The sequence below is a fragment of the Elephas maximus genome, chromosome 23, assembly GCF_024166365.1.
Source record: "Elephas maximus indicus isolate mEleMax1 chromosome 23, mEleMax1 primary haplotype, whole genome shotgun sequence".
NCBI lineage: Eukaryota > Metazoa > Chordata > Mammalia > Proboscidea > Elephantidae > Elephas > Elephas maximus.
The window spans coordinates 4,725,540-4,748,819 of NC_064841.1; the positions used below are offsets into that span (position 1 = coordinate 4,725,540).

Sequence of the window (23,280 nt, forward strand, 5' to 3'; positions counted from 1 at the left end):
GAGGAGCACGCGCGCCCCCTGCCGCCCGAGGAGCACGCGCGCCCCCTGCCGCCCCCTTCCTCCTGAGGAGCACGCGCGCCCCCTGCCGCCCTCTGCCGCCCGAGGAACACGCGCGCTCCCTGCCTCTTGAGCACAGCCCTTCTTCCCCGGCCGAGGACTGCGGTCTTCCCCCGCGCAGCCCCAGGAGCGCCCTGCCTCCCCCCCCGCCGCCGTCCCAGGAGCGCCCTGTCCCCGCCCCCCGAGGAGGGCCCTGTACCTCCCCCGCAGCCCCAGGAGCGCCTTGTCCCCCCCGCAGGAAGGCCCTCTCCCCCCCCTCGGAGCGCCCTGTCCCCCCCCAGGAGGGCCCTCTCCCCCCCAGGAGCGCCCTGTCCCCCCCCTCCGCAGCCCCCGGGGCGCCCTGTCCCCCCGCCCAGGAAGGCCCTCTCCCCCCCAGGAGCGACCTGTCCCCCCCTCCGCAGCCCCCGGGGCGCCCTGTCTCCCCCCCCGGAAGGCCCTCTCTCCCCCCCCAGGAGCGCCCTGTCCCCCCCTCCGCAGCCCCCGGGGCGCCCTGTCCCCCCGCCCAGGAAGGCCCTCTCCCCCCACCAGGAGCGCCCTGTCCCCACCCCCCGCAGCCCCAGGAGCGCCCTGTCCCCCCCCCCCCAGGAAGGCCCTCTCCCCCCCCAGGAGCGCCCTGTCCCCACCCCCAGCGGCGCGGGCTCGCAGGACGCCGGGAACATGGCGGCCGGGCCGGGTGTCCCAGCGTCGCCGCCGCCAGGCCGAGAAGGAGCGGCGCCCAACGTGGTGGCCCGGCTGTCGCAGTGGGCTGACGACCACCTGGCCCTCGTTCGGGTAGGGCAGCCCCGCCGTCCGGGGAGCGGTGGGCGCAGGGCGCGCGGAGCGAGCCTGAGGGAGACGTGTCGCGGGGAGGCCCGGGGCCCACGGTGCCTGATGCTCTGCGCTGCCCACGCGGGGGGACCCCCCCGGGAGAGCTCGGCGCCGCCCACGCGAGGGGACCCCCGGGAGAGCGCGACGCCGCCCACGCGAGGGGACCCCCGGGAGAGCGCGACGCCGCCCACGCGGGGGGACCCCCCCGGGAGAGCGCGACGCCGCCCACGCGGGGGGACCCCCGGGAGAGCGCGACGCCGCCCACGCTGGGGGACCCCGGGCCCCTTAGAGCACTGGGGAGGGAGCCAAGTGGACCTGCGGGCGCCTTGGGTAAACGCGTATTTTTCTTTTTTTTTTTTTTTTAACAAAGTGAGAGGTCACCGCAGTTTGAGCAGGAGAGGGACATGCTGATTATGGCTTTTTTTTTTTGCTTTTATAAAAATTTATTATTTTATTTTCAAAATGCTATTTTAAAAAAAATTCTTTTAAATCGACTGAAAAGATTTCCGACTTTTTGGCATCCTCCAGGTTTGCTGTACAAACCGCCCAACAAGGGCCAGGTAATTCGTCAGCTGAGGTGCCTGAATTCACACTTGGGGAGAAACTCCTAGAGCGACGTTTTCAAAGATCACTGGGATTGCTGTGGGATGGAGCTGTGGGGAGGAGCCAGGGAGGTTAGGTGCCTGCGGGGAGCCCCTAAGGGTGGATTGGGCGTGGGGTGGGAGAGGAAGAGACGCCTCAAAGGGGGCTGCCACTGGGCGGGGGATCGTTGGGGTAAATGATTTGTTGGGGGAAGATCTAGCGTGTTTTAGACAGATGCCTGTTAAAGGGGAGACCTGTGAACTTGAAGATGGTCCTGAGACTTCTGACAGGAATCCTAGACGCTGTTTTAGGCAGCCGGAGAGACCAGTGTTGAGGGGAGATCAGAACTGGACACAGAACCTTGTGAGTGAGCCGCATGAACCTGAAGTCAGAGCAAATGAGGAAGGGTACAGAAGAAGGCCTAAAGCTGAGACTGGGGTCACCCTAACTAACGCTTAGAGTCAGGGCAGTGAAAAGAAGTCAGCAAAGACCTAGGAGCAGGCAGTGAGGGACGATGGAAATCGGGAAAGTGAAGGTGTTGCAGAAGCCAAAGTGAATGAAGAGTGTTTTCAGCAGTGGTTAACTGTTAAAAAATTTAAAATTCTGAGTCGGGTGAGCTTTGCAAATGCTCTGCAGCCAGGCAGCAGGGGGCCAGGGGCTTGTCTCTTGTCCTCTCAGTTGTAGCCTTAGCCCTTAGGAGACCTGGATAGGTACGTGTAGCGTTAATGGGTGCCAGGTCTGTGTGTTCACTGACAAGTCCTTGTTTCTTCCAGGTGAGCAGGGGTCAGTGCATGGGCCGTCTGAAATTAAAAAATGACCTGAGAGGGAATTCATTCAGGAGGAATCGTTTTAGCACGCGGACGTGTCATTCCAAATAGCCTAATCACAAAACCCCAACGCTGTCCCCTTCTGTATATTTACGCCTTTATTTCTCATATACCTAGTTGTAATATGTTGAAGGAAAATGTGTTAGATTGTCATTCTTTTTTAGGGAGTTGCAGGATTCTTTTTAATTGAACTCTTATTAGGTCTATTTCAGTTTAAATGAAACACTTCAACAACATCACTAAGTTTTTTTTTTTTTCCTGCTTTTTTTATTGTAAATATAAAGTTAACAGCATTTGACATTTCAGCCACCTTTACGTGTATAGTTCGGTGACATGCTTGCTCATGGTGTTGTCAGTGGTCCTGATCCATTCCCAGATTATACCATCATCCTTAACAGAAGCTCGGGGTCTCCTAAGCGCTGAGTCCTCTTTCCACCTCCGTGCACTCGCCCCTGGCAGCCGCTAATAAACTTTGGTCTGTATACGTTTGCCTGTTCTAGATACTTCGTGTAAGTAGGATCATGTGGTATTTGTCTTTTTGTGACTGACTTATTTCACTCAGCATAATGTCAGAGTTTGTCCGTGTTATAGCACGTATCAGGACTTCAGTTTCTCTACGGCTGCGGAATATTACGTTATATGTATATACCACATTTTGTTTATCTATTCATCTCTTGGAGCCGTAGTGGCTCAGTGGATAAGAGCTCAGACTGCCAACCAAAAGGTTAGCACTTCGAATCCACCATCCGCTCCTTGGAGACCCTACAGGGCAGTTCTTCTCTAACCTATAGGGTCGCTATGATTGGAATCATCTTGATGGCAATTGTTTTTGAGTTTTATTCATCGGTTGCTGGGCACTTAGGCCTGTTTCCATTGTTTGCCAATGTGCTGTAATAAACATTGGTGTGTGTCTGTTTGCCGTTCAGTTTGTAGTTCTTTTGGGTGTACATCCAGGAGTGGAATTGCTGGATTATGTGATAATTCTACCGTGAACCTCTTGAGAAACCACCAGACTGTTTTCCATAGTAGCTGTACCAGGTTACCTAGCAATGGATAAGGGCCCCACTTTATCCACATCCTTGCATCACTATTTTTCCCAACCATTTACCCACATATATTTGCTAAGGTGCTATATTTTAAGGTTTTAGTGATAAGGTTTTCTACCAAATACTTAAGATTTCCACCATAAACTCAGGGTTATGGTCTGATTTGGAGCTCTGGTGACGTAGTGGTTAAGGGCTCAGCTGCCAACCAGAAGAGGTTGGCAATTCGAGTCCACCAGCCACTCCTTGGAAACCCTATGGGGCAGTTTTACTCTGTCCTATAGGGTCGCTATGAGTCGGAGTCAATTCGACGGCACTGGGTTTGTATAGGGTCGCTAGCTATGAGTCAGAATCAACTTGACGGCAGCGGGTTCGGTTTGGTTTTTTCATGGTCAGATTTCCTGTGGGCATTTCACGAGAAGCATTAGGCTGGTTCATGTATTCAAGGAACTGTGGTTAAGGCAGTGCTATCAGCATCATATATCCATAATTACCGCGCATGCAGATTGCTTGGGACAGACCGGGAGCGTTATAAAAGCTAAAAGAGGGTGGAGGATTAATGGGTGAGTGTGTAGTCACATTTTTCGGGGAAAGGTGGGCTTTCAGTTAAAGGATATCTGGTATTGGGACAGAGAGATATAGGGAAGACAGTTTTTTGGTTTTTTTTAACCTCCTTTTAATTGGTATTTCACTATTGTGAGAATTAATCCTTAAATCTCTCCCTGTAGAACATCAGCACTGGAATGGCCATAACTGGAGTTATGTTACTTCTAAGAAGTGTTCGAGTGGTAAGTTACAGGATGAAAGAGGCGTTACGATAAGCAACGAACTGTTGATCTATGCCCACCAGACAGTTTTTATCTCAGTGTATCATTTCGTTATATTAGAAGCTTTTAAATAGTATTTTAGAATAATGGGCCTATTTTAAGGTCTTAATTTAAAAGTAGCACAGCCACAGGGTCTTATGGAAAGTAATCGCACAACCCATATTTCTGTAATCACTTTTTTCGTGATTAAAAAGGAATCTGAAAAGGATTTAGCTTGCTAGAATGGTATAATCACTAAATTTGCATTTCAGACTTTGCAGATTATTTTTTTAACGTGTTTCCTATAGTGGTTTTAGAATTAAATCATAATTGAATTATGTTCCTTAGTACTGAATATTTTATGCTTGCAATTAGTATATTTTTTGGCCTTTTTAATGTTTTATTTATTTTTATTATTGTACTTTAGATGAAGGTGTACAGAACAAACTAGCTTCTCATTAAACAATTTGTATACATATTGTTTTGTGACATTCGTTACCAACCCCATGACGTGTCAACACTCTCGACCTTGGGCTCCCTATTACCAGCTTTCCTGTCCCCCCCTGCCTTCTTATCCTTGCCCCTGGGATAGTCTTCCCCTTTATTCTCGTTATGGGCTCTAATCTTTGGCTCAAAGGTGAACCTCAGGAGTGACTTCATTACTGAGCTAAAAGGGTGTCATGGGGCCATACTCTCGGGGTTTCTGCCGTCTCTGTCAGGCCCGTAAGTCTAGTCCTTTTAATATTTTAATAATAGACATATTGGAAATCCATTTAATAATTCAGGATGTAAAAGGTATGTTTTATATAGCTAATTCCTGCCCTGGAATGTAATTTCAGTGTCATGTAGAGTTTTGGCATGGATTTACTGCTCCCGTGCATGTTTCTTTCCTTCACTCATTGTCTGTGTATTGTTCTACATTATCATTCACTTCATAGCATGTGTCTACTATACATCTTTTCCAGCTGTTGCCTTTTCTGCCCTGACTCTAATTTTAGAAGTTTTATTCTCTTAAAAAAGTTCTTGCTTTGTCCCTTGAACTCATTTTTAACCTTGTATCTCTTGGGCTCTTTCTTATAACACTTCTGTGATTTTGCAAGTCATTCATTTTTTAGCATAGGTACATATTTTTTAGAACGGAACTTTTTGAAACTTCTTTTTCATTTCTTTTCATTCTACTTTATCTTTTAATCCATATATTCCATGACATACTTGTCTTTTGAAGGTTTCAAATTTGTCAAAAGATTAACTGATCTGATGAACAGTTTAGTTCAGACTAGTACTGAGACGTCGTTTTTCTTGTTATCCTTTAAACAATACGTGACTGAACACCCATGCTCATCTAAAGACTTCGTCAAAAGAGTAAAAAGACCACCTGCAGACTGGGAAAGTTTTCAGCTATGACATCTCCGACCGATGCCTGATCTCTAAAATCTACCTGATTCTGCTAAAACTCAACCACAAAAACACAAACAACCCAATTAAAAAATACGTGACTCAGTTATGGATTATTTTAATCTCTTTGCAATTTTCAGTATATAGTTCAGCATTTCACTTTGGTAGCGTTAAAACCAGAGGCCAGCTATTATCGTCTTACGGACTTTTCACGTCCTGATCCTGTTTATACAGTATGAGGCACATTATTGATATGTACAAGTTACTTATTATAAATTTATATTACATGTTACAAAGTTATTCATTTTAGACTTCAGTTCTGGTGTTATTTTTGTAGTGTTTATGTTTTTTGATGATATTGACTAACCACTGATGAGAAGAGCAAGCTAAGGAAACAGAAAGGGAATATTGGAACATTAGGGGATGAAATACTCTGTAGTATAATTTTAGGATAACTTTGGCTGCAAGTAAGGGAAACCCCAGCTAACAGTGGCTGAATTCTCTCATGTCACAAGGAGTCTGGAGGTAGGAGGCTACTGCGGTGGATCCCCGACTCAGTGACATAAGGGGTAAGGTCTTGGCCTTTGTTCATGACACAGGATGGCTGCTATAGCTCCAAGTATCATATTCGTGCTCAAGGCAGGAGGAGGGGTAAAAGGAAGGTGCTAGCCACATCTTTCCCTCTTACCAGGGAAGTAAAAACTTCCCAGAAGCCCTCAGAGGACTTGCTTACATCCTGTTGTCATCTGGTCACCTTTGGCTGGAAGGGAGGCTGGGAAGGCGGCCCTTCAGCTTTTCCATCCCTCATGGCGTGTTGTGGCAAGGGAGAAGGGCCTTGGGAATGGACATTGCGTTAGCCAACCAGTGGCCCGTGTCATGGATTGAATTGTATCCCCCCAAAATATGTGGCAACTTGGTCCACCATTTTGTTATTCAATTTGATTTTTCTGTGTGTTGTATATCCTAATCTCTGCCTGTGGTTAATGAGGCAAGATTAGGTTATGTTAAAGGGGATTCACTTACTAAGGCCACATCCCTCATCCAATATAAAGGGAGTTTCCTTGGGGTGTGTTGTGCACTTTTATTTTACAAGAGATAAAAGGAAAGTGAGCAGAAAGTGGGGACTGGTGCCCACTATTGAAACTCCCCTTGCCCTGCCTTCTCTATGTGAGTAAAACGTTGTTCCATCCAATGCCTGTGTATAAGTTCGTGTCTTTCTTGGTGTCCTCGGACCTTGACTCAACACTAAACATCAAGGCACTGCTAGACCTTTTCATGTATATCCTTTAAGGAAAACAGCTCAGTCAAAGGGAGGGACTTTGAGTAGCTGAAGATGTCTTTGATGATCCTTCCTACATCTCCTAAGTCTTGTCTTCTCTGGGCAGAATACTTCTGGTTTTCTCATGGGACATGATCTCCAGGCTCTTTGCAGTCTTTTTTTTTTCCCCCCTCCTCTTTTTACAGCTTGTGAAGTGTTTTATAAAATGTGATACCCAGAACTGAGCACAATATATTCCACTTACGGCCTGATTTCAAACAATCTGACTCTTGTCTCTCTTGTTCTGGATGCTACTTCTATTAACATTTCCTTGGGTTAAACTTTTTGGGGGGCACGGAAGGGGTTGTACTTTTTTTTAACAGCCCTGTCACACATTCATTTATTTTGGATTCGCTGTCAAAGTGGGAGAAGGGTGTGGCAGTTTGCTTCCCTAAGCATTTACAGCCTTGGAAACTGTATGGGGCAGTTCTGCTCTGTCCTTACAAGCTGCTATGAGTCAGAACTGACTCGATGGCAATTTTGAGTTTTTGGTCAACTTAAACCTTTAAATATTTTTCCTTTATGCTACTTGAGTTATTCTCTTGTATCCTTCATTAGGGATCGCTGGTGGCACAGTGGTTAAGAGCTCCACTGCTAACCAAAAGGTCAGCAGTTCGAATCTACCAGGTGCTCCTTGGAAACCCTATGGGACACTTCTACTCCATCCTGTAGGGTCACTATGAGTCAGTATTGACTCGATGGCAGTGGTTTATTTTTTTCCCCCTTCATTAGTAGTTTTGGAGGTTACAGGGGCAGACTTTACATATTAGTTCATCATTCCAGTTTCAGGATCTTTTTGAATACTAGCTCTGACTTTTGGTATTCATCTTTCCAAGCATCGGGCCGTCCTGATATTTGACACTTATGCCATCATTTAAGTCATTGTATTTAAGTGATGGTATTAAAAAGTCATTTAAGTGATCGAATTAAAGGCAGTGGACCCAGGTCAGAGCCCTTATCCCATACAATTTGTCCCATATTCTGGATTTCTTGTTACAACGTGTTCTTGTATGGTGAAGTTCTCAAAATTGTTAGATCAACTTTACCGTTACAGGAATGTTGTTGTTAGGTGCCAACATCTAGGTGTTAAATATTTAAGTAAATTCCTCATGTTGACCTTTTTTTAAAATTTGCTTTCTATAAGATATATGTTTTAAAAAATCGTGTTAATTAAGGATTCTGATTTATTTTGGGAGTCTTTGAGCGGCCCAAATGGTTAAGCACTCAACTACTAGCCGAAAGGTTGGTGGTTTGAACCCACTCAGAGGCACCTTGTAAGACAAGCCTGGTGATGCAGTTCTAAAAGGTCACAGCCTCGAAGACCCTATGGAGCAGTTCTACTCTGCACACATGGGGTCACCATGAGTCAGAATTTACTCATCAGCAACTAGTTACAACAATAACAATTTAATTTGATACAGCTTTGTGTAATAGGATCATGACTATTTAACTAGATTTGTGTGGTGCCAGGTACAGATACTCATTGCATTTTGATGAAATGTGCCATTTTTTGAGGATATAAGCTTTTAGAAGGCAAGTAACCTGTTTAATGTTCTCTAGCGGGGCTAGGTAGGTATGTAGTATCTTGGAAACCCTGGTGGCGTAGTGGTTAAGTGCTATGGCTGCTAACCAAAGGGTCAGCAGTTCTAATTCGCCAGGCGCTCCTTGGAAACTCTGTGGGGCAGTTCTGCTCTGTCCTGTAAGGTCGCTATGAGCCAGAATCGACTCAACGGCACTGGGTTATGTAGTATCTTGAAATAAAATAGTGAATCATGATTTCTAAATAATATCCTATAAAAACTTTCGATTAAATTATATTAAAGTATTAATATAAAATTATTAAACGAATGTAAAATTTTTGGTTATGTCTTGTTAAATGTTTTGATAACAATTTGATGTTTTTTTATTTTAAAATGGAACTAATAAAAGGTTGTATTTTTTCTCCTTGTAAACCAACAGACATCAAAATTCACAAGTTCTTCAGATATTCCAGCAGAGTTTATAAAAAGGAACGTTAAACTACGTGGACGATTACGTCAAATAACCGAAAATGGTTTAGAAATTGAACATATTCCTATTACTTTGCCTATTATATCTTCTTGGAAAAGTAAGTAAGGTGTGAGAATAATAAGACTAAATAGCTGTCGTAGTATTCTTTTATTAGATGTTTTTAATAAAATAGCAAAAAATGTCATTTAATTTGTGACAGTTCTCCATTGGTTGCCTATGAGAGGAAGTACAAACTCTTGGCTTTACATAAAAGGATCTGTTTAATTTGGCTCCAGATTTCATTTCTTCCTTCCCTTCTTTTTTATTCTTTAATCAAAATGTTCAACAATGGCAGTCAGGCACCATCCTGTTCTTCCGGTATCATGGCAAAGTAGGCAGTTGTTCGTGGAAGCAATTAACCGCACATTCAGTTTCTTCCTCCTATTCCTGACTAGTAAAGTATTATACTGACGTGCAAAGAGCTGGAGGTGGAGAACCAAAATGGGAGAACATGCTCGGCGTTTCTCAAGCTGAAAGAACTGAAGAAAAAGTTCAAGCCTCGAGTTGCAATAGTGAAGGATTCCATGGGGAAAATATTAAATGACGCAGGAAGCATCAAAAGAAGATGGAAGGAATACACAGAGTCATTATACCAAAAGGAATTAGTCGATATTCAACCATTTCAAGAGGTGGCATATGATCAGGAACCGATGGTACTGAAGGAAGAAGTCCAAGATGCTCTGAAGATAATGGCGAAAAACAAGGCTCCAGGAATTGATGGAATATCAACTGAGATGTTTCAACAAACAGATGCAGCGCTGGAGGTGCTCACTTATCTATGCCAAGAAATATGAAGGACAGCTTCCTGGCCGACTGACTGAAAGAGATCCAAATTTATGCCTATTCCCAAGAAAGGTGATCCAACCGAATGTGGAAATTATAGAACAATATCATAAATATCACATGCAAGCAAAATTTTGCTGAAGATTGTTCAAAAACGGCTGCAGCAGTATGTCAACAGGGAACTGCCGGAAATTCAGGCTGGTTTCAGAAGAGGATGTGGAACCAGGGATGTCATTGCTGATGTCAGATGGATCCTGGCTGAAAGCAGAGAATACCAGAAGGATGTTTACCTGTGTTTTACTGACTATACAAAGGCATTCGACTGTGTGGATCATAACAAATTATGGATAACGTTGCGAAGAATGGGAATTCCAGAACACGTAATTGTGCTCATGAGGAACCTTTCCATAGATCAAGAGGCAGTTGTTCGGACAGAACAAGGGGATACTGATTGGTTTAAAGTCAGGAAAGGTGTGCATCAGGGCTGTATTCTTTCACCATACCTGTTTAATATGTATGCTGAGCAAATAATCCGAGAAGCTGGACTATATGAAGAACGGGGCATCAGGATTGGAGGAAGATTCATAAACAACCTGCGTTATGCAGATGATACAACCTTGCTTGCTGAAAGTGAAGAGGACTTGAAGCACTTACTAATGAAGATCAAAGACCACAGCCTTCAGTATGGATTGCACCTCAACATAAAGAAAACAAAAATCCTCACAACTGGACCAATGAGCAACATCATGATAAACGGAGAAAAGATTGAAGTTGTCAAGGATTTCATTTTACTTGGATCCACAATCAACAGCCATGGAAGCGGCAGTCAAGAAATCAAGACATATTGCATTGGGTAAATCTGCTGCAAAGGACCTCTTCGAAGTGTTGAAGAGCAAAGATATCACCCTGAAGACTAAGGTGCGCCTGACCCAAGCCATGGTATTTTCAATCACATCATATGCATATGAAAGCTGGACAATGAATAAGGAAGACCTAAGAAGAATTTGACACCTTTGAATTGTGGTGTTGGCGAAGAATATTGAATATACCATGGACTGCCAAAAGAACGAACAGATCTGTCTTGGAAGAAGTACAACCAGAATGCTCCTTAGAAGCAAGAATGTGTCTTACATACTTTGGACATGTTGTCAGGAGGGATAAGTCCCTGGAGAAGGACATCATGCTTGGCAGAGTACAGGGTCAGCCGAAAAGAGGAAGACCCTCAACGAGGTGGGTTGACACAGTGGCTGCAACAGTGAGTTCAAGCATAACAACAATTGTACGGATGGTGCAGGACCGGGCAGTGTTTTATTCTGTTGTGCATAGGGTCGCTATGAGTCGGAACCAACTCAACGGCACCTAAGAACAACAACGACATTCCTGACTTCTTCCTCTGTTAATCCGGGTGAATTGAGACCAATTATGCCTTGGGTGGAAGCTTTCAAGCTTTTAAGACCCCAAGCACTATGCAAGAAACTAGGAGGTAGAACAAAAGCACTAAAGGTGTTATTAGGCCAGTTAACTGGGATGTCCAATGAAACCATGACCCTAAACCTCCAAACCAAGGAACCAAATCCCATGAGGTATTGGGTTGCATGTAAGCAGCCTCAGCAGCTGCTTGGTTTTTTGTTTGCTTGTTTTTGCTGTTGTAAATATATCACACAACTTTTGCCAGTTCAACTTTTTACAGTTGTACAACTTATTGACGGCAATTAAAATGATCAGCTTTGCAGCCCTACTGAAATGCGATTTTTCCGTCGCTGTTAACTGCCCTTTTTCTCCCCCTGCCATCCCTGGTGACCACTAATAAGCTTTGGTCTCTATACATTTGCCTTTCCTTGTCTTTTTATATAAGTGAGGTGATACAATATTTGTCCTTTCGTAATTGCCTTATTTCGCTCAGCATAATGTCTTCAAGCTCCGTCCGTACTGTAATACTTATGAAGACTTAATTTCTCCTACTGGCTAAGTAGTCTCCTATTTGTTCTTTAAGATTCAGCTGAAATATCAGCTCTTCTGTGAAGCTTTCCTTTACTCCATGCAGAATCAGCCTTTGTCTTTACCGTGCCCCACAGCAGTTTATACATACCTTGATTATAGTACTTACTCATCTTTTCCTATAATTACATATTTAGATTTATATTTCCCACTCAACTGTGAGCTCCTGGTGGGCAGGACCATTTCCTGTTTATTTTGATATTCACAGTGCCTAGAAAAATACCCATTACCAGTACAGGCTTGGTAATATCTGATGATGGATCAATTTAGTTCTGTTTAAAAATCTTCTTAATGTTATTTTAATTTTGTAAAGGAAAAATGTTCTTACTTTTTATCCCAGTTAAATGAATATCACTCCGTTCAGCAAGACATAACTGTAAAGGAATAAAATTGATTTTTTCCCCCAAGCATACTTGACACGATTGATTCTTTTAACAAACTAAGCAGGACTTAGGCAGTTTGAATGAGTGTTGTTCCCTAAAGAGAGATTGCCTAGGGTGTTCGTTTTGGGCCGTTTTAGCTCTAAGCAGGGTTTACAGGTCCTTTAGCTTCTGCGTTGCTGTAATAATTTAAATCTCTCCTATCTAAAGTAGTAACAACTCTTTAGAGTTTAGGCAGCAAGGCCACATCTCTGACGGTGCAGGCTGTGCTTGTACAACGCCAGGGCTGACTCAGGAGGAATCGGTCTCCGGGAGTCAAGCAGTGCCTCCATACTGTAGTTGGCAGAGGTGCATGTTATTATTAATGGATTTCATGGGTAATAACGTGTGTATCTAACTTAGTACATAGAAGCACAGCTGTATAGCCGACAGGAACCTTCAGAAAGCATTAATTCCCACCTTTAGTTTTCTCCCCCACTTATCCTAATCTTTTATACAGGGGTTAAATGCCATGTGTAAGACAATATAACTAGTTACTGATGAAATCAAAGCTAGAAAATAGATTTTCTGCTGCTCAGTCAAGAACTCCATGTAAAGAGATACAAAAGCGAAAGAAACAGGTGGATGCAGGTGTTGTACCTCTCCGCACGTGTTAACCAATACAGACTGTAGTGACAGCACTAACAATGCTCTGTGTGTGAGGGACGTAAATCACTCACGTGAACAATATGAGTTCGCTTTTAGAGAAGTGAAACCTGCTTACCTGTGAGATGGCTCTAGAACTGGAAAGTTGCCACCAAAGCATTGTTTTGGAGAATGTAACAAGGTGCTGGAACATAATCTTTTTTTTCAAGCGTTGTGCGTCACTTTTTTTTTTTTGTGGTAGATCCATGTGTAACAAAACGTTTGTCATCTCAGCATTCTTCACATGTACAGCTCAGTGACATTGTGTTCTTTGTTCTCAAGTAGCTATTAACTGAAAGCTCCTGTGTTCCCTTCAAGGGGCCCTGGTAGTGCAGCGGTTAAAGCGACCAACTGCTAACCGAAAGGTCAGTGGTTTGAAACCACCAGCAGCTCTGTCAGAGAAAGGTGTGGCAGTCTGCTTCCGTAGAGATTTACAGCCTTGGAAACCCTGTGGGGTCGCTATGAGTTGGAATTGACTCAATGGCCGTGGGGTATGTTCTCTTCACTGTTTTTACTACCTGGTGATAGAAATAGACTTTTGACTTTGTTGTGAGGATGGCTGGGATTCAAGCCCTAAAGGCCAAGGCCACTCTAATCAGAATGCTTTGCTTCACATGGCTCTGCAGCAGAGTGAAGGCTGCGTGGCCTGGTAGTGAAAGGTGCGTTAGCCTGGAGAACTGTGTTTCTAGCTCTGGACTGTGGCTTTCACCATCACACAAGGGGGTTAGAAGATTTCTATTTCTAAGACTTTAACGCATATACTGCTTTGCGAGACCTCTCCCAGGACTTTATCATTGACGCACATGAATGAGGAGGTACGCACGCACACATATGTGTGACTTAAGCATCTACTGAAGCAACGCTGTTGAAACATTTCACAGATATCACTGAATTCCTGTTCTGTCCTTACAGTCTCAGTATGTAGTGGCAGACAGTGGGCATGAGCCTACAGTAGTCACAGAACCCGCAGTCTACAGGGGATATTATTCAAAGCTTCTCATATCCCCAATGGTGAAAAATAATGTTGTCGGCAATGCGATACCCCTGTTCTGTGACGCTGACCATTGTCATGAATCCACTTACAATACCGTATAAACCCAGGGTACAATCAGTTGCTATTGTATTGTGTCCTATCTAAAAACCTTGCAAACCTTCAGCCACAATTTCCTACCCATCTTTGGGAAGGAGAAATATAATGGACTCAGCTGTGGTTTGCTTTAGTGGTTCTCTCATGTCTGTGAATTCTCCCAGGTGCCCGTGGTCTTCTCCTTATGTGGCATGCCCACTCCCTGCTTCTCCCTCCGCTGTTTGTTCTACAACACCCAGGTCTGTCCTTTCCACAGAGGCTCTTGTGACATCAGTCTGCCTTCATCTGATTTATGTGTTGCTGTATCACAAAGTTTTTGCTAAAAGCATATTCATCCTACTTCCACTTCCACAGGTATTCAGGTATTCACTGTAGCTTAGCATTTCTGTGCCAAGTAGGTAAAATCACCATAATACCTTTTGGTACTTCCCTGACTGAAATCCTTGGATAGATTTCAGGAAGCCCAGGTCCTAAAGAAAATGTTTATTATCAGATAATATTTTAATAAGGTTCTAGTGTATCTTCTAGAACTCAAGTACCTTAGAGAATAGATGAAGTTAACTTTATACTTCTATGTTACAGAAACTCAGTACATGTTAAATGTATAGTGTCTTTTAAAAAGGACATTAAGTCGTTTTTGTTTTTTTTGGTCAGCCATTATTATCCTTTTTTTTGTAAAATTATAAATGTTTTAAAAAATAAAATCCTGGTTAAAATTTCATCCATGGTTTGAGTAAAGAAACCTTCTTCATATTATGTTACTTTGAATTATAAGTTGACAAAATCCTGTCTGGAAATCAGCTTCACAAAATGTATCTAAAAGTAATAATAACATTGGTGTAGATGAATGTTTACTGATATGGGAAGATATCCTCAATATGTTGTTATGTGAAAAAGCAGTTTATATAGATCTATTGGTGGTAAGAATTCATTTTACTAAAATGTACCTGTAGCTCTTTGTGTGTGTGCGTGTGTGCATGTGTGCGTGTGTGTGTGTGTGGTGTACATAGAAACCTGGATGGATTTTTTTAAAAAAGGTTAAATTGGTTAAATCTCACATCCTGTTCTGCAAGTGATTAAAATGGGTTTTGTAATTTTACTCCATCTGTCCTTCACTTGTATTTTTTTTTTTTTTAAAGAAAACTTGAATATAGAAATAAGCCAGCCTACCTGTAGAGACTCTGGGTATTTATAAATAAACATTATATTCAGCTATTATTTGGGGCCAAATTACTTTGGAACTTGCTTTTGCAACTTAAGCCAAACTCCTTTCTACCTAACCTTTCTAGAGGAACCACGTGGTGCCTTGCTGGTTAAGCTGGCCGGAGTAGAACTCACGGACACTGGGAAGGTGTGGTTGCAGAAGGAGCTAAAACCTTCCCAGCTCCTGTGGTTCCAGCTTCTTGGAAGGGAGAATTCAGCACTCTTTTGCTACCTGTTAGTGAACAAGGTAAGTAGTATGAAGAAATAGCTAGCGATACCTTGTTTTTATATTTAAACACTTATTAAAATGCGGAATACAGAATGAGACCTCACAAATCTTTTTTCCTCTTTGTTGTTGTTAGGTGCCATCGAGTTGGTTCTGACTTGTAGTGATGCATCTTACATTTAAAAATGATTTAATAATACAAGATGATATAAAGCATCCCACAGGGCTTACAGAAATACTAGCTTCCCTTTTATGCTGAAGCATATAATATAGTTACCAAAAAAAGGGAAATGATTATGATGATGATGAAAATAATAATAATATGTATTTGAGTGTTTGCCACGTGCCAGACAGTGAGCTAGGCACAGTGGTGTATTATTCCATTTATCCCCCAAACAACCCTGTGAGATAATTGTGTTTATTCCCATGTACAGCTGGGGCTCTAGGGAAGGCCAGTGCCTTGAGTGGTCAGGGTAATCAGTGGGCTTCAAGCCCAGCTCCTCCTGGCTCTGGATCCCACACCTCACCTTACATGTCTTTGCATTGTATTGCCGCCCAGAAGGGGACAAAACTTTGCTCTACATGTATTCTGGTAATCTACGTCTGTTCAGTTTTACTAACCTGTGAGGTGGAATTTTAATTATTCCGATTGTGGGTCAAGGGAATGAACTCATAAAATTTTAAAAATAGAGAAAAATTATGATAAACCCTTTAAAACTGTATGTACTGATTTACCATCATGTGTGAAAAGTTACTACATTAAAGGACCAAAAGTAACTTTTGGTCCTTTCGATGATCTTAGAAAAATGTCCCCCAGTTTAAACCTGGAGTTTTCACATTTTAGAATTTAATTGAATTACTTTCCTGAGGAAGCTATTGTGTTATTAATACTTTTTGAAGTTAATTTTGTTAGATGGAAATCCCAAAAGGACTGTAGAAATAGCTGAGCAGGCTGTCCTTTATGCTACAAATTAGTGAAAAGTCTAATTTATTCCGTTTCATTAGAAAGTGAGGTATTCCACGACTGAAATTTCCTGAAGGATGAAGATTCAAGCAAAGAGCAGCACTGTTTTTATGTGAATTATCTTGAAGGAAGTTTTTAAAAACATGCCAGTGCCCTTAGAAACCCTGAAATTCCCGACCTCACTGAACAGTTCAATGACGATTCTGTTTGTTTTGCTTTTGTCTGCATTTTACTTTCTGTCTCTCTTGCTCCTGTCATTGTACTGATCTTGTGTGCCCCACCCGCTCCAAGCAACAGCCAGTGAACCCGGAAACCTGAGCCCTGGTGGTGCAGTGGTTAAGCATCTGGCTGCAGACCGAAAGGTCGGCAGTTCAAATCCACCAGCTGCTCCTTGGAAACCCTTTGGGGCAGTCCTGCTGCGTCCTGTAGGGTCACCATGAGTCAGAATCGACTCGATGGCAGTGGATTTGGCGTCTGTGCTTCTTTGGGTAAGACTAGTGAGTCTGTGAAGAGTTATAAGAGAGCCAATCAGAGTTCGAGCAAAGATCTCTCCCAGTAGTAAAATCCTGGGATCCAGCAATGGCCGTTTTACACTCTCGGGGACCCTTTGTTTAAGTTTTTGGTTTTTCTCTGGAGGACTAAAGTTACTGAGTGACTGATTTTAAGGTAAAAGAGATGTCAGTACACTAACAGTCTTATTAACGTATGGGCCTGTGTAATTTTTTTTTTATTTAAGGGTAGATATTTTAATATGAGCCTGAATGAAGAAATTTTGAGAAGAGGCCTCGGTAAAACCGTTCTTGTTAAGGGCCTAGATCATGATTCTAAAATCTACTGGAGAATTCACAGAAACTTGCTAAAAGCAGAATTAACGGCCTTAAAAAAAGGTGAAGGAATATGGAAGGAAGAATCTGAAAAAGAAAGTTACTTGGAAAAACTCAAAGGCTCCTGGAGAGAATTATGGAAGAAAGACAGTTATTTTAAAGATATTGGATCAAATTGCAGCTTGAAAAAAGAAAGTCATTATGGCAAACTTAGAAGGACTTACGAGACGTGGAAAGAAAACATGAATAACTACTCCTTAATACTGAAGTTCAGAGAACTTCTGAGTCGCATATACTTTCGCAGAAAAGAGTGAAATATCCCCAGAAGCCTGGAGGCGACCTACTTTGAAAAGAGTAAAATTTGTTAATATGTGGATTTTTTCATGGAGTTGAAATAGAAGTTTCTGCAAATGATCAAAGTAATAGCACCCTAGTGTAAAATCACCACAAAGTTGTAGTAAAGCAAAAAGAAAGATTTTATTTGGTATATGTCCCCAGAGGCAAAAGTGGGAAAACTGACAAGCACGCTGCCAGAGCCATGTCTGCCCAGGTCCAAGGAACATTACGGAATCATCAGTATATATTAACATTACAAATGGGTAAAATCATTAAAACTTCAGCGTTTCACAGATTGGCTTAACAACTGCCCAGTCACCATGATTCTACATTTTGAATTGTCTTTCTTGATATTCATTGGTATAAGTTTTAGTACCAGCCAGGAGAGCCTTCATCGGTCTGACAACTCTTACTATTTACGAAATGCTGATAGAAGAAGAAAAGAGCAGAAAATATGTGGTCTTTTGTGCTCTGTGTTAAAGATTTGTTTATGGGAAAGTTTCCCTAAAAGGTATTTTCCAAGATTGTCCCAGCTATTGTTTATATACCTAGGGGCCCAGTTGATGTGTCCTTGTTGCTCCAGCTTGGTCACATTCTTTACACTCAAGGACAGGGAATAATGGTCCCAGTTTTAACCCCTAAGCCAGTATTTAAATATTGCAAAGATGATTACTATAAATGACATATCAGAATTAACTTAAATTGTGATTAATGTAAATTTTATATGCATTAAAGAAAAATGAAAAAAGCTACCAATTGAAGGTTTAAATATGTAGTGTGTTTAAAGAGTTTAACTATTGAGTTATTTTGGGCAGCCGCATTTAATTTTTGTTTAAAGAGATTTCTTGTTTATTTTTCTAGTTTTATCAACTTTAATTATTTATCATGAAGGGACTCTTTATATTTCATGTTTGAGACTACGTGTTCTCTCCCAACTACTTCCTAACTGCTGGTGAATTGGAGCTGTGCTACAAAAGGTCACTTAGACCATTATTTCTACCTGTTGTTACCAAAAAAAAAAAAAAAAAAGGCAAGCAGGGGACACTGAAGTGTTTGTGTAGTATGAAATTACTGACTCAAACTAATATTGTTCCAGGTTTACTTATGTACATATGATTGTATTTTTTTTTTGTATATAGAAGAAAAATAAGTGATATATTTTTAGTTTATTACTCTTAAAAATAAGATCATTGAAATATATCTTGTTTTAGGAATCTTTGGATTAGTGGGAAATACTTATTTTTTTTTTAATTCTTCTTTTATATAATTCTTGTCACATAAACAGACATTGAACAATTTGTTAAGTGAGTGAATAAAGACTCCGATTTGTTTTTATTTTCCAGTTGCTGTGTTTGCTTCTAGTATAGCAGAATACAATTTGCTAAATTCACTTAACTAGTTCTACTGGTTGTTCTGGAGGTTCCTTGAGATTGTCTGTGTAGACAATCATCAGAAAATAGGGGCGTTCTGCATCTTCCTTTCTGATCTTTATGCCTTTTTTTTTCTTGCCTTGTGTAATCTGGTACAATGTCGAGTAGATGTGATGAAAGGAGGTTATCCTAGCTTTGTTCCCTTGGGGAAAGTGTTCAGTATTTCACCATTAAGTGTGATTTAACTATGAAGGTGTCCTTTGTCCAGTGATGAGTTCCCTTCTATTCCTAGTTTGCTGAAGGTTTTGTTTTGTTTTCCTTTTTCTATCATGAATGGTGTTGAATTTTGGCAAATGTTTTTTCCACCTCTGTTGAAATGATTATAAGATTTTCCTCCTTCGTTCTGTTAATATGGTGAATTACATTAATTGATATTTGAGTAGTAAATCAATCTTGCATTGCTAGCATGAATCTCCCTTGGTCATGATATATTATCTTTTTTGTTTATACTATTGAATTTGATCTACTAATATTTTGTAAGGATTTTTGTGTCTGTATTCATGAGGAATATTGACTTCTGATTTTTTCTTCTTTTTTTTTAATAGTCTTTTTCTGGTTTAAGTATTAAGCTTATACCAGCAATATAAGTTGGCAGTATGACTCTCGTATTTTCTGAAAAAGTTTGTGAAAATTAGCATAGTTTGTTTTTTGAATACTTGATAGACTTCACTACTGAGGCCATCTAGACCTGGAATGTACTTTTGGCAAGGTTTTTAATGATGATTTAAATTTATTTAATAGTTAAAAGACTATTCCTGTTTTCTGTTTCTTATGTCAATTTTGGTCAGCTGTATTTATCAAGAAATTTGTCCATTTCATCTAAATTATCAAATTTGTTGGCATAGAGTTGTTCATAAAAGAGTTATTCATAGTATTATTGTTCTTTTAATATTTTTTGTTTGCCCCTTTTTCATTGATGATTATGTATTCTCTGTTTTTTTCTCTATCAGTTTTTTTTTTTTTTTTTATCAGTCAAGCCAGAGGTTTGTCAATTTTATCTTTTCAAAAGAACCGTCTGGCTTCGTTTTTTCTAGTGTCCATCGGTTTTTTATTTTGTTGATTTCTGCTCTTAGGTTTACTGTTTTCTTCCTTTGACTTAATTCGTGATTCCTTTGCTCTATTTTTTCTTGGTTCTTAATTGGGAGCCCTGGTGGCACAGTGGTTAAGTGTTCGGCTGCCCTCCAAAAGGTCAGCAGTTTGAATCCACCAGCCGCTCCTTAGAAACCCTGTTGGGCAGTTCTGCTCTGTCCTGTAGGGTTGTTGAGTCAGAATCAACTGGACAGCAGTGGGTTTGGTTTTTTGGTTTAATGCGGAGCCTCTGGAGGTTGATTTTAGACCTTTGTTCTTTTCTAACGTAGCTGTTAAGCCATTATTTTCTTCTAAACATTGCTGCATCCTGTACATTTTGGTATGTTGTGTTTTCATTCAGTACAAAATATTTTCTAGTTTTCCTTGTGATTTCATATTTGGCCTGTGAATTGTTTAAAAGTGTATTAATTTCCAAATATATAGTTTTTTTTTCCTAGGTATCTTATTACTGATTTCTAATTTAATTTAAGTAAGCAGCTTTGTTTCTCAATTTCTTGTTATGTAAGACGGTAAATGTCTTTATTTTTAAAACCAGCTTGAGTTTTAAAAATCTGATCTGACATAAACACACACTTGCAGCTAAAATCATCCTTACGGTACAGGCTCGTTTCATCAGATCAGCAATAATCCACCAATATCCAGGCCGTCGTTTTTGAATGTATTTCTCTCAAACAAAATTTCTAAAGGATTGGGGTTTTTTGTTTATGTTTTTTTCCTTTTGTAATCTATTTTTTTTTAATTCATATTTACTTTTTTGGGTTTTATTAATTTTTTAAATTTTCAATCGTATTTCTTATATATGAAGTGTTGATAGCAGCACCAGCCTTCTCATAATAAATGGTGAGCAAAACTTAGAAGAAGGATGAAAACTGTGCCTATAAATATGACGAACACTATCATTATTTGGCTGCTAAAGGCACGTCCTAGCAGTATCCAGAGAGGGAAAATGACTCCTTACATTCTGCTTTCTGTTTTTTGTCCTAATATTTCTGTTGACTCCATTCCTAAGGCAGGTATCCAAATACTGGCTTTTTTCTTTGACACATTTGGGCATAGTTATTGCTCCATGAAGAATCCCTAGGGGCTCCCCATTACTGTCCCTGGCTAGGGAAGTCCTTACCTCATTTCTTTCCCCACCTCCTTACCTCCCAAGGCAGTCTAGTCCACAGCCCCTTGCTGCTAGACCCTACCATCTAGGATAGCAAGTGCACAAGGTGAGTTTGCTTGTGGAAGGGGGCTGGGCTTCATCACTCCATTTACTGTTTTCATGCGAATAACGCGCCTTCTACATTTGTTTGCCAACTTCTCCCTCCCCCAGAAAGTATTTTCATGAGGGAACTATGCTAATTTTTTATAGCAACACTTAAAACAATTGGCATAGCAGTTATGAAAATACCTTGTGGGGGAGTGAGCAGTTGGCAGAGAATATGCATGTTATTTGCATAAAAATACGGTAATCATGGGAGAGGGAGGATTAGCAAATCTGCTTAAGTCCTGCAATTTCCATCATGCCAGTACAAATTAGGGGAACTCCTGTTCCTCACCTAAGTGATGCTAATGTAGGCTGTCCTCCGGGCACTTGGCTTTTGCTGTTTCTAGCATGCCCCTTGGAAACCCTGGTGATGTAGTGGCTAAGTGCTACGGCTGCTAACCAAAGGGTCGGCAGTTCGAATCCACCAGGAGCTCCTTGGAAACTCTGTGGGGCAGTTCTACTCTGTCCTGTAGGGTCGCTATGGGTCGGAATCGACTCGACGGCACTGGGTTCTGGGAGCATGCCCCTTTCCCCTTGTCCCAGGAAAATGGGGTTCATTGGCAGCAGATTTCAGAAAAGAGGCAATCACCACATTCCAACTTGGTGGAGACAGGAAACGTGGTACCCTCAGTCTTGAGAAAGGGGAGTAAAGTGCTAATGTCAAATCTTCTCATGTGAAGGGATTGTTGCTTCGTAAACTTAACTTCCTAACTCCTGCTTACTCCCACTCCTACCTCTTGGTCATAAAACTTTCCAAGCTTGACCTTTCCCACCACTGGGAAAACCGGAGGTCGGTCTCCAGCCGAAGATATCATGTTTTTAAAATGTGTTTCTAAGGAAAATTCGAGGTATGGATCCCACAGTGATGCCCTCTCTGTTGTTCCTCCCTGTCTGTAATTTCCCGAGGTCAGTGAGGATCCCAGTTAGTACCTCATGCCAGCCTGGCATACTTGCAAAACCTGCTTTAGGAGAATTAACTATCCGGCAGGCAGATAACCTTGTGCCAAGAGTTTTATCCTCTTCTGAATTTCTCCAGCATTATTTGGTTCCTCATCAAGATGAGGTCTGCAGCTTGGAAATAACAGTCACTCCCTGGGATAACACAGCCTGCTATTAAAAAAAAAACTTTGTCCCTGAGTCAATTGTGACTCATAGGGACCCAGTGGGACAGAGTAGAAACTGCCCCGTAGGGTTTCCGAGGAGCAGCTGCTGAATTTGAACTGCCAACTTTTTGGTTAGCAACTGAGCTCTTGGCCACTGCACCACCAGGGCTCCTCATGTGCTATAGAGGGGTATATTGTTGGCACTGTCCCAAATCCAGTGGTGGTATGTGCAAGTACTATGGATTGAATTGTGTACCCAAAAAATATGTTGTCAATCCTAACGTCTATGCCTGGAACAGGTTTTCTTTGTTATGTTAATGAGGCAATATTAGTGTAGGGTGTGTCTTAAGTCAATCCCTTTTGAGATACAAAAGAGACTGAAAAAGCAAGTGAGCAAGCAGAGATGGGGTAAGAGAGATGCAAACCACATGAAGATCGCCCGGGAGTGGAAGCTCAAGGAGACAAGGACCTTCCTCCAGAGCTGACCAGAGAAGAGTGCCTTCCTCTAGAACCAGCACTCTGAATACAGACTTCTAGCCTCTTAAATTGTGAGAAAATAAATATCTGTTTGTTAAAGCCACCCACTTGTGGTATTTGTGTTATAGCAGCATTAGATAACTAAGACAGACAACTTTGATTTTCATAAAGAGACTAGACGTTTCTGGAAGCCAACAGCAGCGTTTCAGAAGTTCAGGGCACCAGCAGAGTCATTATTGCTTATCCCACATGGAAAGGGATGGTAGATGTCTAGAGGAACAGCTGCTGCTTCTGGGATAACTGAGGAGGAGACGGTTTCCAGGCTCTGTGGTTAGCAGCTTCTCTAATGCCACTACCAGGGCAGCTATTTCAATAAAGGTAAATCATGGGGAGAGAGTAATGAAAATTTACAAAAAGAGCAAAAAAAAAAAAAAAAAAGATTAAAAGTTAAAATGCTTAACACCTGCTCTGACTAGGATCACGAAAGAGGGTGCTGGACAGAGGGGGAGAAACATATAGAACAAAAAATCAAATTAATAAAAACAGACCAGACTTATTGG

At 41.7% G+C, this 23,280-nt stretch overlaps 2 protein-coding genes across 4 annotated transcripts in view; both read left to right on the forward strand.

Moving 5' to 3' along the window:
- Positions 1-675: 675 nt before the first annotated feature.
- Positions 676-22,823, forward strand: C23H3orf33 (chromosome 23 C3orf33 homolog). Of its 2 annotated transcripts, none has more exons than XM_049867205.1 (5): positions 676-828; positions 4,045-4,104; positions 8,795-8,942; positions 15,106-15,266; positions 16,946-22,823. In XM_049867205.1, exons 1-5 carry the CDS (start codon positions 715-717, stop codon positions 17,345-17,347), a joined length of 885 nt encoding a protein of 294 aa, XP_049723162.1. In that variant the 5' UTR covers positions 676-714; the 3' UTR covers positions 17,348-22,823. The 2 variants fall into 2 exon arrangements, with proteins under 2 accessions (XP_049723162.1, XP_049723161.1); XM_049867204.1 differs by lacking the exon at positions 676-828 and adding an exon at positions 1,622-1,809.
- Positions 754-23,280, forward strand: part of PLCH1 (phospholipase C eta 1) — a 277,526-nt gene continuing 254,999 nt past the window's right edge. Inside the window, exon 1 of one of the 2 annotated variants that reach the window (XM_049867197.1) lies at positions 754-828. The gene's annotated coding sequence lies outside the window, so the exon portion shown is untranslated. Of the gene's footprint in view, positions 829-15,176; positions 15,267-23,280 lie in introns of those variants that run through there. The other variant, XM_049867198.1, reaches the window with a different exon arrangement.